This window comes from Poecile atricapillus, chromosome 4, assembly GCF_030490865.1.
Source record: "Poecile atricapillus isolate bPoeAtr1 chromosome 4, bPoeAtr1.hap1, whole genome shotgun sequence".
Lineage (NCBI taxonomy): Eukaryota > Metazoa > Chordata > Aves > Passeriformes > Paridae > Poecile > Poecile atricapillus.
This window is the reverse complement of record NC_081252.1, coordinates 76,595,465-76,607,542: the sequence shown is the minus strand read 5'-3', so window position 1 is coordinate 76,607,542 and position 12,078 is coordinate 76,595,465. Positions and strand designations below refer to the sequence as shown.

The following is a 12,078-nucleotide window of genomic DNA, read 5'->3' as shown; positions in this document are numbered from 1 at the left end:
CAAATCCCCCCCCCGCAGCCCCCCAACCCTCGCTAACCCACCCCAGGACCCCTCCGGAGGAGGGGGCCCACCCTAAGCCCCCCTCAGCCCCCAGTGTGATGTGGGGACACCCGGCAGTGTGGGGCGGTGTTGTGCGTGGGGGGACCCGCACCGCGGGCTCCGGCCCCGTGAGGGGATTCCCGCCGGGGCGCCGGCTCCGGCCCTCTGGGCTTTATTATCCGGCGCCCCGAGCCCCGCGGCTGCGGGGGAAGACAGAAAGGGACAAGGGACAGAGAAGGAAGGGGCGGCAGAGACAGAGGGGCGACAGCGCCGCCAAGGAGAGGAGAAGGGGGACACGGACAAACAGGGGCGTACGGCACACAGGGAGAAGCCGGGGCGGCCGGGGCAGGGACGGCGGAGGGGAGAAAGAAGGAGCAGGGGAAGGGAGCGGTGACAGAAGGAGAACGGAGGGCAGAGCCAGGTTGGGCCGGGTGAGGAGGGAGCGGGAGGAAGAGACAGAGGAGGAACAGAGGCGGGGCTCAGGTTGGGGAGGAGGGGGCGGGCGGGGAGGTGAGGGGAGAGAGGGAGCGGGCGGTGTGAGGGGGAGACGGGGGACAAGAGCAGAGAGGGGAGAGAAGGAGACGGGAGAGAGAAACAGGAGAGAAAAGCAGAGAAAGGAGAGATAAAAGCAGAAAAGAGAGATAAAAGCGGAGAAGAGAGAGAAGCGCCTCACCGGAGCGGTCGCAGCCGCCTCCACCCGGTACTGGAGAAAATGGCGGCCGCCGCTTTTCCGGGGTTTAAATGCCCTCGGTCCCGCCCCGCGCAGCCGCTCTGGAGCCCCTCACACCTGTGCCGGCCCCGTCCCGCACACCTGAGGCGGCCCCGCGCCGCGCACGCGCTCTGCTGTCCCGAGCTGCGCACGCGCTCCGTGCCCCCGCCCCTCACACCTGTGCCGGGCCCCCCTCTCCCTGGCCCCGCCCCCTTCGTGCCGCGGTCCCGGGGCCGGGCGGGGGGGGGCCGAGTCCGCAACGGGAACCGCCGCCGCCATCCCGGGCCCGGAACCGATCCCGAGACCGATCCCGGGCCCGGTGCCGCCTCGATCCGCCCGATGGGGGACAGGCGGCGCCGCCCGGGACCCCCGGCAGTTCCCAGGTGCGGTCGGGCTGTGCCCCGTGGCCCCGCTCCTCATGCGGCCCCGCCCCCCGTGCCGCTGGCCCGCGACTCTCGCTCGGCGCTGGTCGAGCCCCGGCCCGACCAGCGGGCCCCGACCCCGGCGGGGCCGCGGCTCGGGACGGGGTCTGCAGCGGGGCAGAGTCCTGCCGGTGTCCGCCGGCGGAGCGGTGCCGCCTCTCCCCCGGCCGGCCCCGGGTGGCGGGTCTCGGGGGTGGCGGAGCATGGCCGGATTGGGGCTGAGACAAGGCTGGGGACGGGGCACTCCCTCGCCGGGACTCGACTCCCCCTCCTGCCGCGATGCCGGGACGGGGCTGACCGAAAGCGGGTGACGGAGCCCGCAACCGGAGCTGGGATGGGGGGTTCGGGTCCTGCCGGTGTCCGCCCTGGGGTCCCGGGCGGTGCCGCCTCTCCCCCGTGGGGTGGATCGGGATCGGTACCGGGATCGCCGCGGGAGGGCGGTTCCGGCTGCGGGAGCGCTGCGGGTCCCGGTGCGGACGCGGCGCCCCGGCCTGGGCAGGGCCGGTCCCGCAGCCCCGGAGCGCTCCCGGCCCGGTCCCCCCCGCTCCGCCAGCCCCGAGGCCGCGGCGGGGCCCGAGCCGCGCTGGGCGCCCTCGTCTCCGTCCTTCCCTGCCCCGGCCCAGCAGCTCCGTGGGGCTCCGGCCCGCCGCGCCCCAGGGAAATGAGGGGGACGGGCGGGGCGGCGCAAGAAGGGACACCCCGATCACAGCGGGTGATTTTAGCCTTACTCTCTTCCGGAGGACAGGAAGAGGAACCCGGCTGCTCCTCGGCTGGCTCAGAGCTCCCACATGCCAGCGGTGGGAGCTGGCTTCCCCACCCTGCCCACTTAAGCCTGGGAGAGCTGGAGCAGCACGGAGGGAGGGCAGCGGTGCAGCCGCTAAGACGGGAGCAGGGGCAATTGACAGCTGCCCCTCCTCACCAGACTAAAAAAATACCCAGGTGGCTTTTCAGTTTTGGATTATCTTTATTTTACAGTTTATAAAAAGCTTTTCCCAATGCGTGTGCTCCATGAAACTTCCGTGCCGTCGTGCAAATTGCCGTGGACTTTGACTTCCATGTGCACCTGCTTCACTTTCCTGCCCTGGCCCTGGCAGAGGCCGCCGCGTCCCTCGGTGGATGAAGGTTCCTGACGGTGCAGCAGCGGCCGCCCGCCGCCTTCGGGGCAGCTCCACCTCGGGTGTTCAAGGGGAGCTCCTCGGGAGCACGGACCACCCCGTGAGGTGTCCTGCCTTTGCAATGGCATTAATTCCTTCAGGAACACGAATAATGTGTTTTTAAAGAGCTTTCTCATGAGTGCCTCAGGGAAAAAAAAAAATGAAATTACGGGACTAACATCCTAATCTTCATTTCTTGTATCAGAGGTGAATTCTGAAGGCCCAGAGTCTACAATTCACCAAGTGTTTGGGAGGTCCTGGACAGAGAAGTCCATTTTGGGCTACCAAAAGCACTGGGTACTACATACCTTGTAGAGAGCGTCCACCTTGAGAGTAAATCCATCAGCTCCGGGCATGCTGCTCACCGAGTGGAACTCCGACAGCTGGGAAGCAAAGTGGGCGTCAAAAAGGCACATCGTGGAAATACTTATCCCTCACTTCTGGCTGGTTTTGGTCCTGGAAAGTCAGAGAAGTGGCGTGAGGGATGCTGTCTGCTTTCCCAAGGGAGGCTGGAAGCCAGAGCCCCACCAAACACCTGTGTCAGGGATCTAGTCCGAATGCCCCATCTCCACACCTACACGTGGGCACCGATTCAGGAACACACTCCAAGGGTGGGGAAAAACTGATCTGGTGTTCACAGCTTGCAGCAGCAGCAGCAGCAGCAGCAGCAGCACAAAACATCCCCCACGGGCTCCCTTATCCCTTTGCAGCCACCACCTGCGGGTTGCCAGAGCAAATCCCAAACGGGAAGAAGCAGGAGCAGAGCACTCACCAGGAGGAGGAATCGGTGTTTCAGGTACTTGTTGGGCTGGATGCAGCCGTACCGGGGCCCCTCGTTGTAGACGGTACCCGTGGGGTCGAGGAAGGGCACGTAGCCATCCCTGCCTGTGCACAGGTTGACCTTCTCCAGCTGCAGCTTGTAAGCGGCGTTGAGGTTTTGTTCCGGGTGCCAGAGCACGTGCCCGTACAGGATCTGCCCTGGGGAGGTCGGGACAAAGAGGGGCAGGTGAAATTTCCCAAGCAGGAAAACGCTGCTAGAGCCAAGTGTCCGTGTTCAGAAGGGTTTGGGTTGTTTGGGAAGGGCTCGGTGGGTGGGAGTGACAAAACGCGGTGCCAGAGCACGCTGCTCTTTCACAGGGCTGTAAGATGTCAATGATTGCTGTAGAAGAGGCAAAGCTACCTGTGGGTTTTGCCCTTTCCTCTCCAGGGAATGGAAGCTGTGAAAGCAGAAACGCTGGGCACAAGCAGAAGAGGAGAGGTAAATCCTACCCTTGGAAAAAGCCCCCTTGTAATCCATTTCTGCCAGAGACCTTTCCGATTTGGTGGGGTCCATTAGAAAAACCTTCTCGTCGTTACAGATCTGAAACTCTTGCGTTCTGGGAGTAAACAACTGGAACTGGGCGGCTTGTCTGCTGGAAGGTGATCAGGATCAAAAACCTGCAATTGGGACAAGGAAGGAAACAAAGGGGAGATGAGGTCTGGACAGGTGTGCACCCCAAAGGGGCCGAGCCTGCCCTCCTGCCCTCTTACCGCTCGGGAGCGTGAGCCGTGCAGGGCAGGGGCTTGGCTCCAGGCTCTGCCCACGGCTGCGTGGGCTGCACCGTGCAGGGGATCAGGAACATGGTGTATTCTCCAGAGTAATCCTTCCTGGGAACAGACAGGAGACCCTGCAGCCACCAAGCAGAGCTCAAAGCTCTTCACCCAGGGCAGCACCTCTCCCTTGCCCCAGCAATGTCATCCGGCAGTCCCCGAGGGACAAGTGTGACTCTGGGATCAGTCTATCCACAGGCTTCACCGCTGGAAAAATTCCTTTCCAAGAGGCTGAGCTGATTTTTCTCTCAGTACAGCAGTGCTCCAGCTCTAACCAAGCTCCTGAGCATTCCGTGCTATTGCTGGCGTGGCTGCTGGAGGGGTGCCAGGGAGAACGTGGCGCTGTGGGGGAAGCTGCTGGAGGGGACTGCACCCCCAGCCCTCACCTGTTGTAGGAGCTGGTTGCTCTCCAGAGCTGGCAGGGAGAATCAAAAGTCTGAGCACTCCACAGCAGCTGCAGGTCAAATTCGATGCCTCCCAGGTGCTCTGGAGTTCTCAAAGAGGACCTGACCTCTGGCAGGCTGTGGTGCTCCATGACAAACAGCGCTGGGGGAGGACAAGGAGGTGACGGGAGGCAGAGCGCGGAGAGGCCCCACCTCGCAGGGGCAGAGGGGCTCCCGGCAGGGACAGGGACTCGTTCCGCTGCCTGTGCCGTCAGAGCAGAGCTCTGTGTGACCCTGCTCTGTGTCCCTGCCAGGATCACTGCCCTCACCTCTGAACTTGGCCTGCGTCCTGAACTCGCTGACCAGCCGTCCGTCCTCGCGGATGTAGATGGGGATTATCTGCAGGCGGGCCGAGAGCACGCTGTCCGTCTGGATCCCTGCAAGGACAGCGCCACTGGGAGCCCACACAGCACCTTCGCTCTCCTCTGCTGGGCTCTGCCAGCCCCAGAAGCGTTTGGGACACCTCCACAAGGCAGGGTTCAGTTGGGATCACCCTCCAGTGAGCCAGCTGCACGCTCCCTCTGCCAGCCATCGGCTGCCTAAGCCCCCCGCAAGCACAGAGGAAGGCAATATTCCGAGTTCCCCACTCTCTCAGGACTCTGGGGGCAGTGCAGGAACTAAGGGGAAAACATGAAGGAAGCACTTCTTCCATAGCCCTTGGAGTGCCTCAGGCTCACCTGTCCTCCAGAGAACGGTGTCGTAGAAGAAGGAGAACTCCATCTCGGTGCGGTGCTCCAGGGAAGCCCAGCCCCTCGGTGCCGTCACACAGATGTAGGACACGGAGAGAGGGACGTGGACTGTCAGGAAGGACTGGGCAGAGTCCCTTACCTGGCAATAAAACCCCAAAAAGGGGGTTATGCACCTTCCAGTGAAGTCAGAGGTGACTCTGGACGTTCTTTACGTGCAGGCACCTCAGACAAACCTGCATTGTAATCCAGGGGCAGCGCTAAGGCTCCCTGGGACCACCGGACAAAGGAACTCTGGGCACAATTTCACCTCAAAACCCCCCTGATTTCCAAGGCTGTGAATTAAAAATGAGCAATTCTGCTTGCTCAGGCCTCCCAGAGCTCTCCATTTATTATCTGCAGAGTGCAGCTGTACTTTGTACGCCCTGGAGAATTCGGGGAGATGTTCCAGCCTGGCTGGGGCCAGGCTCCACATGCTCCACTGGGCAGTTTCTCCGGCCAAGCGGCTCCTCTGGGTTTGTGCAAACAATTGGAGCTATAAAAGGAAACTTCATGAACAAGTTCCAGGCTGGCAGGAATTAAGAGAGATGATGCTGGTCCAAGCAATGTGGGCTGGGAATTTAATGGAAGAGCTTGGGCGAGACGGAGTGGTCTGCAGATGGATAATGCAGCCAGGAGAGGACAGTGAGATACCCCAAACAGGGAAAGCCATTCGTTTCTAGAGGAACATTTTTGGCTTTTGGTCTCTTAATTACGGAATGAGCTAAAATATCCCATGTTGTGGAGCATGGACTGAGCTGCCTCTGCTCTGTCCTCTGCTCATTTCTATTGGCCGAGAACACAGCCAAAATTATAAAAGAGAGCCCAGCTGAGAACGTTTTGTATTTCCAGTATGGCCCTACATTAAAAAAACCCGGTATTTTCCTGGCACTCTGAAGATTTAGAGAATAAAATAAATGGAAAACGAATGAAATGGAAAATAAATGAAAGAAATGCACACAGCGCTGTTTTCTTCCAGGTTAGAGGGGGGGAAAAGCCACGCTCCACCTGTGCAGGGCAGAGCAGCAGCTCCACGCAACGCAGAGCTGTGCCTGAGAACTGAGAGAGATCTGGGATACCTGGAGAGCTCTGGATGGGCCTCTCACCTGGAAGTCAGCGGTGACAGAGCCCCCACAGACATCAATTAACTCGGTCATGTCGTAATAAGCGTCGAAGGTCCAGATGCAGCTCTTGAGGCTGAGGTGCTGGTACAGCTGGATGCTCTTGGGCTCCCTCACCGCGGGCTCCAGCTGCTAGGGGCGGTCGTAGCCCGGGCCCAGCACGAAGCTGTCCTGGGTCACCTCGTCCAGGAACCCTGCCTCTGAGAGAGAGAAGTCAGGACACTGATCCCTCCCCATTTGAAACAGCCCCAGGCCAAGAATGGACGCCTTGCTTCACTCTTGAATCAACGGGAGCTCCTCTCCCTTCATTATCCTGGAGGTCAAACTGGACATACTCAGGTCTTCACAGGGGAAAATCTAACAGGAATGGCATCCTAAAAAACCAAACCTAGGGACCTGCTGATTCAAGGCTGAAGTGAACCTTTAAGAAATGAGGAACAGGTTGAGTATGGAATTATCAGAGCGCAGCACAACTTTCTGCCTGTTGGGGAGGGTGAAACAGGGAAACCTCATGAATGTGATGGTTTGGCAGAAGATTCTGAAAAAAGAAGGCTAGAATCGAAGTAGAAACGGAAGCCTGCTTTGAGTCATAAGATACAGAGTACTGGTTACTATATGACCAAAGAACAATAGCCTAGCCAGCTAAAGGAGAATCCTGCTGATAAAACAATGTCCTTCTCCTGACAGAAAGCCCAAAGGTCAAGAAGCAAGGGAAGAACTTGTAAAGCTTGTAGAACCTCAAATGCAACACTGTATGTAAAATCTTTAGTGGGTGTATCTCGTGGTGATTGGTTACTGGGAATTAGAATATTCACTATAGAAAAAGATAGATTGGATTGTAACAAGAACTTCGCTCTCTTAGCTTTTCTATCTTAAACCTCTCTTAACCTCTCTCTTAGCTTTTCTCTCTTACCTCAACCTCTCTCGTACCTCTCGGCTCTTCTCTCGTACCCCTTTACTCCTCTCTCAGCTCCCCTCTCCCCCTCTCTTACCTCTTCCACTCTTTCCCTCTCTTACTCTTACCCTCTTGGTTTTTCCCCTCTTACCCCTCTCTTGTCTCCCCCCTCTTATCCCTCCCTGGTTTCCCCCGCTCTCCCTCTGTTGCTCTTACTCCCTCCTTCCCCTTTTCCATCCTCTCCTCTCCTGCTCTCCCCGTTCTCTCCCTCCTCCCCCAGACCACGTGGACGCCGAGGCTGGTGGCGGACACAGCTCTCCCCTCTCTTTACCCATATAATAAACTGCACATACCTGAACAGCTTGACCCTGGAGAATTCTCCCACCGCGAGCGAGCGGTGTTTTACACAGCAATATCAAAGCAATGATTTCTAAACATTTATCCAAGCTTAAACAGCTTATTCCTAATTATCACCACCTTTATAACCAGCACTCGACTGCCCCTGCAATACACAGGCACAGGGAGGACACTGCAGTTATTGACACAACAGAACAAGTAACACACCAAATGAAACACCCAGCGCTACACCTCACTTCTGGAAACAAAACCTGGGCGCACACTTTAGTGTGCAAAACCCCTGTAAGAATAAAACCTGCTTTAAATATCTTAGGCATCGAGCCACACACACGCCTATGAAATTCAGCGCAGCAGTGACAAAAAAGGGAATTATTTCCTTAACCTGCGAATAATCACCTCTAAGATTCTGTGATGCAGTTGCCACTGCACACAGCCACAAGCGGCCTTTTTATGAACAGGCAAAAGAACAAAGGCAATCCAAATTTCTCCCTTCTTGTCTGCAAAGAAACAGAGAAGGGAGAGATGCTTCTCAGAGGAGCATGGTAAAAAGACACGTGGTGTAGAATATGGAACAGCTGATGGTTCAGCATCTCTTCCACTGCAAGATCTAGGGGATATCTGATGATACCCTGGAGGCAGGAGTAGGAATATAAAGGAGCTCAAGGCTATCTGCTCTTAGGTTTTAGCACTGTGACCTTTACCTTAACTTACATTTAAGTGTTTCTTACAGTGTAAATCCCTTGTGTTTTGATTTTAACAGAGTACAAGAATTCAGGGAAGTAACAGTGGCATACAGCCTTTAATTTCCCCTGGTCTTCTCACCCAGCAATGAGGTCTCACAACAACAACACAACAATAAATAGTTATAGAAGGTAACTCACTGTGCTGAAGAGTTCTTCAGAAGGATGGGAGCCACAATTGAGGCAGATCCTTGGACAGACAAGCCAGAGGTGTTTAGGCCTTGTGTTTCCTTGTTACCCCAGAACCAGCCCCTAAAAGGGAACACAAAGTTCACACGCTTGTATTTGAAATGAACACCATATAAAGAACAAAACATCCTAAAAAAGCTACATATCATACAAATAATCCAGCTAGCTTCTTTATGCTGCTTTTCTGTGGAGCAACAACTTTACAGAATGAGATCTTGCTCTATCAATACAATGTTTTATTATTGATGGGCTTGTTAAAATCAGAGTGAACTCCAAGCACCCAGATATTCACAGCAGGCAAACATCTCTCTGAATACAACTGAAAAGGCCAGAAGGGCTGCTCCATGTTACCTGTAATAGCCATGTTTGTCTCTGGAGTACATCAGGTGATCAATGCATGGCCTTTCATCTATTTTTTTTTCCCCCCTGTGTTCCTCCTTTCCATCCTTCTGCGTAGCCTTGTAGCAGATAAATCTGTTCAATAAAGGGCCCACCTGACTCTGAGCAGAAGGCAAAGCAGAGGATTTGTCAGCATGAAAACCCACACTGCAAAGATGAACGGGCATCAGTGGCAGTTAAAAATCTGCTAGAAATGCTAATATACTAATATACACTACCCTCTTCCCTGATTTCCATATAAAAAAGGAAAGGAAGTTGTGTGTGAGCCAGAAAAGCTAAAAGGCTCGGGCAATGTGCTCACCTGCCATCCCACACAGCTGGGTGTGACTTAATGCACCAAACACCAGGGAATCGTTGCCAGCTGGGCGATGGACACCACGAAGCACACAGGTTTTCAGTGCTGTCAGCAGCTGCAATGGGAGGATTGCCTCTGAGAAACTTACCAAAACAATGAAAATAATAAAAAAAAAACATTAACATCTATTTCCACAACATGTGTTTAAATTTATATACTATATTCATTTATATATAACACACAATATATAAAGTATCAAAATATATTATTTTAACATGTATACATATATTATTATATATTAAATATATTATATACATTTTAATATATATATATATTATATATAATACATCTATTAAATAAATATAATGTAGATATATAGATTAAACATAAACCTGTTTGTATATATTTGCATTACTTCTATTTCTTTACTTTTCTGGTTGCACATATCTCTATATCTTGATATATTTAATATACATTTCTATGTTTTTATTTTTGTAGTATTTATTTAAAAGCCCCGAAGCAAACCTAATAAAAACCAAACAGTCCCTTTATCTTAAACGGTATTTAAAAATCTTTTAATATATATTTTTTATCATATTTATATACCTTGTTGATATACATAACACATAACATATCCTAAAATATATCATATTACCATCTATACGTACAGAAATCATATTATAGATTATAAATCAATATATATGTATATATTTCTATTACTTATTTTTACTTATTTTTATGCCTACATATATATATATATATTTCTCTATACCATTACATATTCATTCTTGAAATATTTTATTTATTTTTTTCTTATTTATTTAAAAACCCTGCCTCTAACTAAATAAAAACCAAGCAGCCCGTTTATCTTCAATATTTTTTAATATCTATTTTGATCATCATTATACTTCCAGGTATATACTCGGTGGATAAAGTCCCCCCGACCCGCCCGCACCTCTCACCGTTCCGGCACACAGAGCATCCCCTCCTCGGGCCGCTCTGGACCCAGCGCTGGGGAGCGACCGTTGGGAGCCGAAGCCATCGGGGGGTTCCTCCATTTCCCCGGGCCGGGGGGAGAGCACGGATCGAGAGGAGCGGCGGGAAGGTACGGGTCGCCGCGAGGGCCAAACCCAAAAACGCGGCCGCGGCAAGGACCCCGTCAGAGAGAGGCGTCCTCACCACTGCCTGTCGGCGCCCGGCTGGCTCGCGTCCGGCCCCGGCGCCGCTGAGCGTACAGCCCGTGTCGGCACGGCCGGAAAAGCCGCGGAAAATTGCGCCGGAGCGGCGTCGGCGTCGGGGTGTTTGTCAGGCAGTCGAGTAAAACACCCACCGCCCGGGGTCCTTGCATTTTCCCGCCTTTTCGGCCGCCATGCTTGGAAGGTCAAAGCCAGCCGCGACTCGGCAGCCATCTTGTGAGGGGCGTGACGTCACTTTCGCCCTTCCTCGCCACCATCTTTGTTGTGGCTGAAGCCACTTCCGGCCGAGCGGCCATCTTTGTTGTGGCACGATCGAGGCCCCCGCTGCTCTCAGCGCGTCTGTCTACCTTACTTGCCTGAACGAAAAACCCGACGAAGCCGGCCGACTCCGAGCACTCCGGCTGATTTTCCGCCGCCTTTCCCGGGGCGAGGACGGTGGCGGCGGGGCTCAGCGGCTCCGGAGCTGGGCGGCGGCTGCGCCTGCGGCGGCAGGCATTGGAGTCGACGCCTCTGCCGGGGTCCTACCGGCCGGCCGCAAACTTCAGTGTGGCAATCAGCCCGACCCGGCTCCTGCGGGGGGGGGTCCCGGCTCGACACGGCACGCCTCGGTTCGGTTCGGCTCGGCTCGGCTCCGCTCGGCACGCCTCGGTTCGGTTCGGCTCGGCTCGGTTCGGCTCCGCTCGGCTCGGCCCCGCCCGCGCCGGGGCACAGCTGCAGTACCGCTCTGTGGCCACAAGGTGGCAGCACTGCCGCAGAGCTCAGCCCGGGGCTGGGCGGGGATCGCCCCCCCACGTGCAAAGAAGCCCGGCAAGAAAGAACGTGTGCAACCCCCTTCCAAAAACCCTTCTCCAAGGAACGCCCCAAAAAAACCCCCCATCGGAACTTAGCAAGCCCTGCCTCTAACCAAATAAAAAGCAAAAAGGCCCTTCATTTAAATATTTTTAATATCTATTTCTGTCATATTGAACTTCTTTATTTATACAAATAGATATAATACATAACAGATATTAAAATATATTCTATTAGCATAATAGATATTAAATAGATATTAAACTTTATTATATAAACATCTATCCATATAGTTTTCATACTGAATATTAATCTACTTGTCTAGATATGGATAACTTGTATTTATTTCTTTTTTATGGCTATATATATTAATATATATATATGTACCACCCTATATTCATTTTTGGAGGATAGATGTGTATACTTTCCTTTCTATATTATTTATTCTAAAGCCCTGCTTGTAACAAAATAAAAAATAAAAAGACCCTTGATTTAAATAGTTTTAATATCTATTTCTATCATATTGATCTTCTATATTTATACACATAGATATAATGCATAATCAATATTAAAATATATTAACGTCTATCCATATATTTTTCATATTGAATATTAATCTACTTGTCTAGTTTTATATTACTTGTATTTATTTGTTTTTATTTCTATTTCTATATATATCTCCCTATATTTATTTCTTTATTATAGATTCTATATTTTCATTTATATAATAATAATTTAAAAGCCCTGCCTCTAAGCCTCTAACCCAATAAAAAACAAAACTCCCCTTTATTTAAATATTTTTAATATCTATTTCTATCATATTGATCTTCTATATTTATACACATAGATATGTTGCATAACAGATATTAAAATTTATTATATTAGCATCTATCCATATAGTTTCCATACTGATTATTAATCTACTTGTCTAGATTTGGATTACTTGTATTTATTTCTTTTTTATCTCTCTCTCTCTCTCTATATATATATCTACCTAGCTCCCCTATATTGATTT

General features: G+C 52.5%; 1 protein-coding gene across 11 annotated transcripts; it reads right to left on the bottom strand.

Annotated features, from left to right (window-relative positions):
* Positions 1-3,166: 3,166 nt before the first annotated feature.
* Positions 3,167-10,093, bottom strand: LOC131578726 (extracellular matrix organizing protein FRAS1-like). 11 transcript variants are annotated; one of them, XM_058837809.1, is made up of 10 exons: positions 10,034-10,093; positions 9,085-9,193; positions 8,736-8,884; positions 8,337-8,447; positions 6,189-6,403; positions 5,035-5,185; positions 4,627-4,734; positions 4,301-4,460; positions 3,855-3,971; positions 3,667-3,761 (listed from the first exon to the last, which is right to left on the bottom strand). In XM_058837809.1, the coding sequence occupies exons 5-10, from the start codon at positions 6,237-6,239 to the stop codon at positions 3,677-3,679; spliced, it is 672 nt and encodes a 223-aa protein (XP_058693792.1). In that variant the 5' UTR covers positions 6,240-6,403; positions 8,337-8,447; positions 8,736-8,884; positions 9,085-9,193; positions 10,034-10,093; the 3' UTR covers positions 3,667-3,676. The 11 variants fall into 11 exon arrangements, with proteins under 11 accessions (XP_058693790.1, XP_058693792.1, XP_058693793.1 ...); XM_058837810.1 differs by having other exon boundaries at positions 9,085-9,221; positions 10,034-10,090; XM_058837811.1 differs by having other exon boundaries at positions 10,041-10,090.
* Between the last annotated feature and the right edge of the window lie 1,985 nt (positions 10,094-12,078).

Excerpts from the sequence above, each read along its gene's own strand:
- LOC131578726 (XM_058837809.1), bottom strand. The coding sequence starts at position 6,239 with ATGACCGAGTTAATTGATGTCTGTGGGGGCTCTGTCACCGCTGACTTC. Across the intron at positions 4,461-4,626 it reads GACGCAGGCCAAGTTCAGAG|CGCTGTTTGTCATGGAGCAC; the intron begins GTGAGGGCAGTG and ends GTCCTCCCCCAG. Across the intron at positions 3,972-4,300 it reads GCAACCAGCTCCTACAACAG|GAAGGATTACTCTGGAGAAT; the intron begins GTGAGGGCTGGG and ends GTCTGTTCCCAG.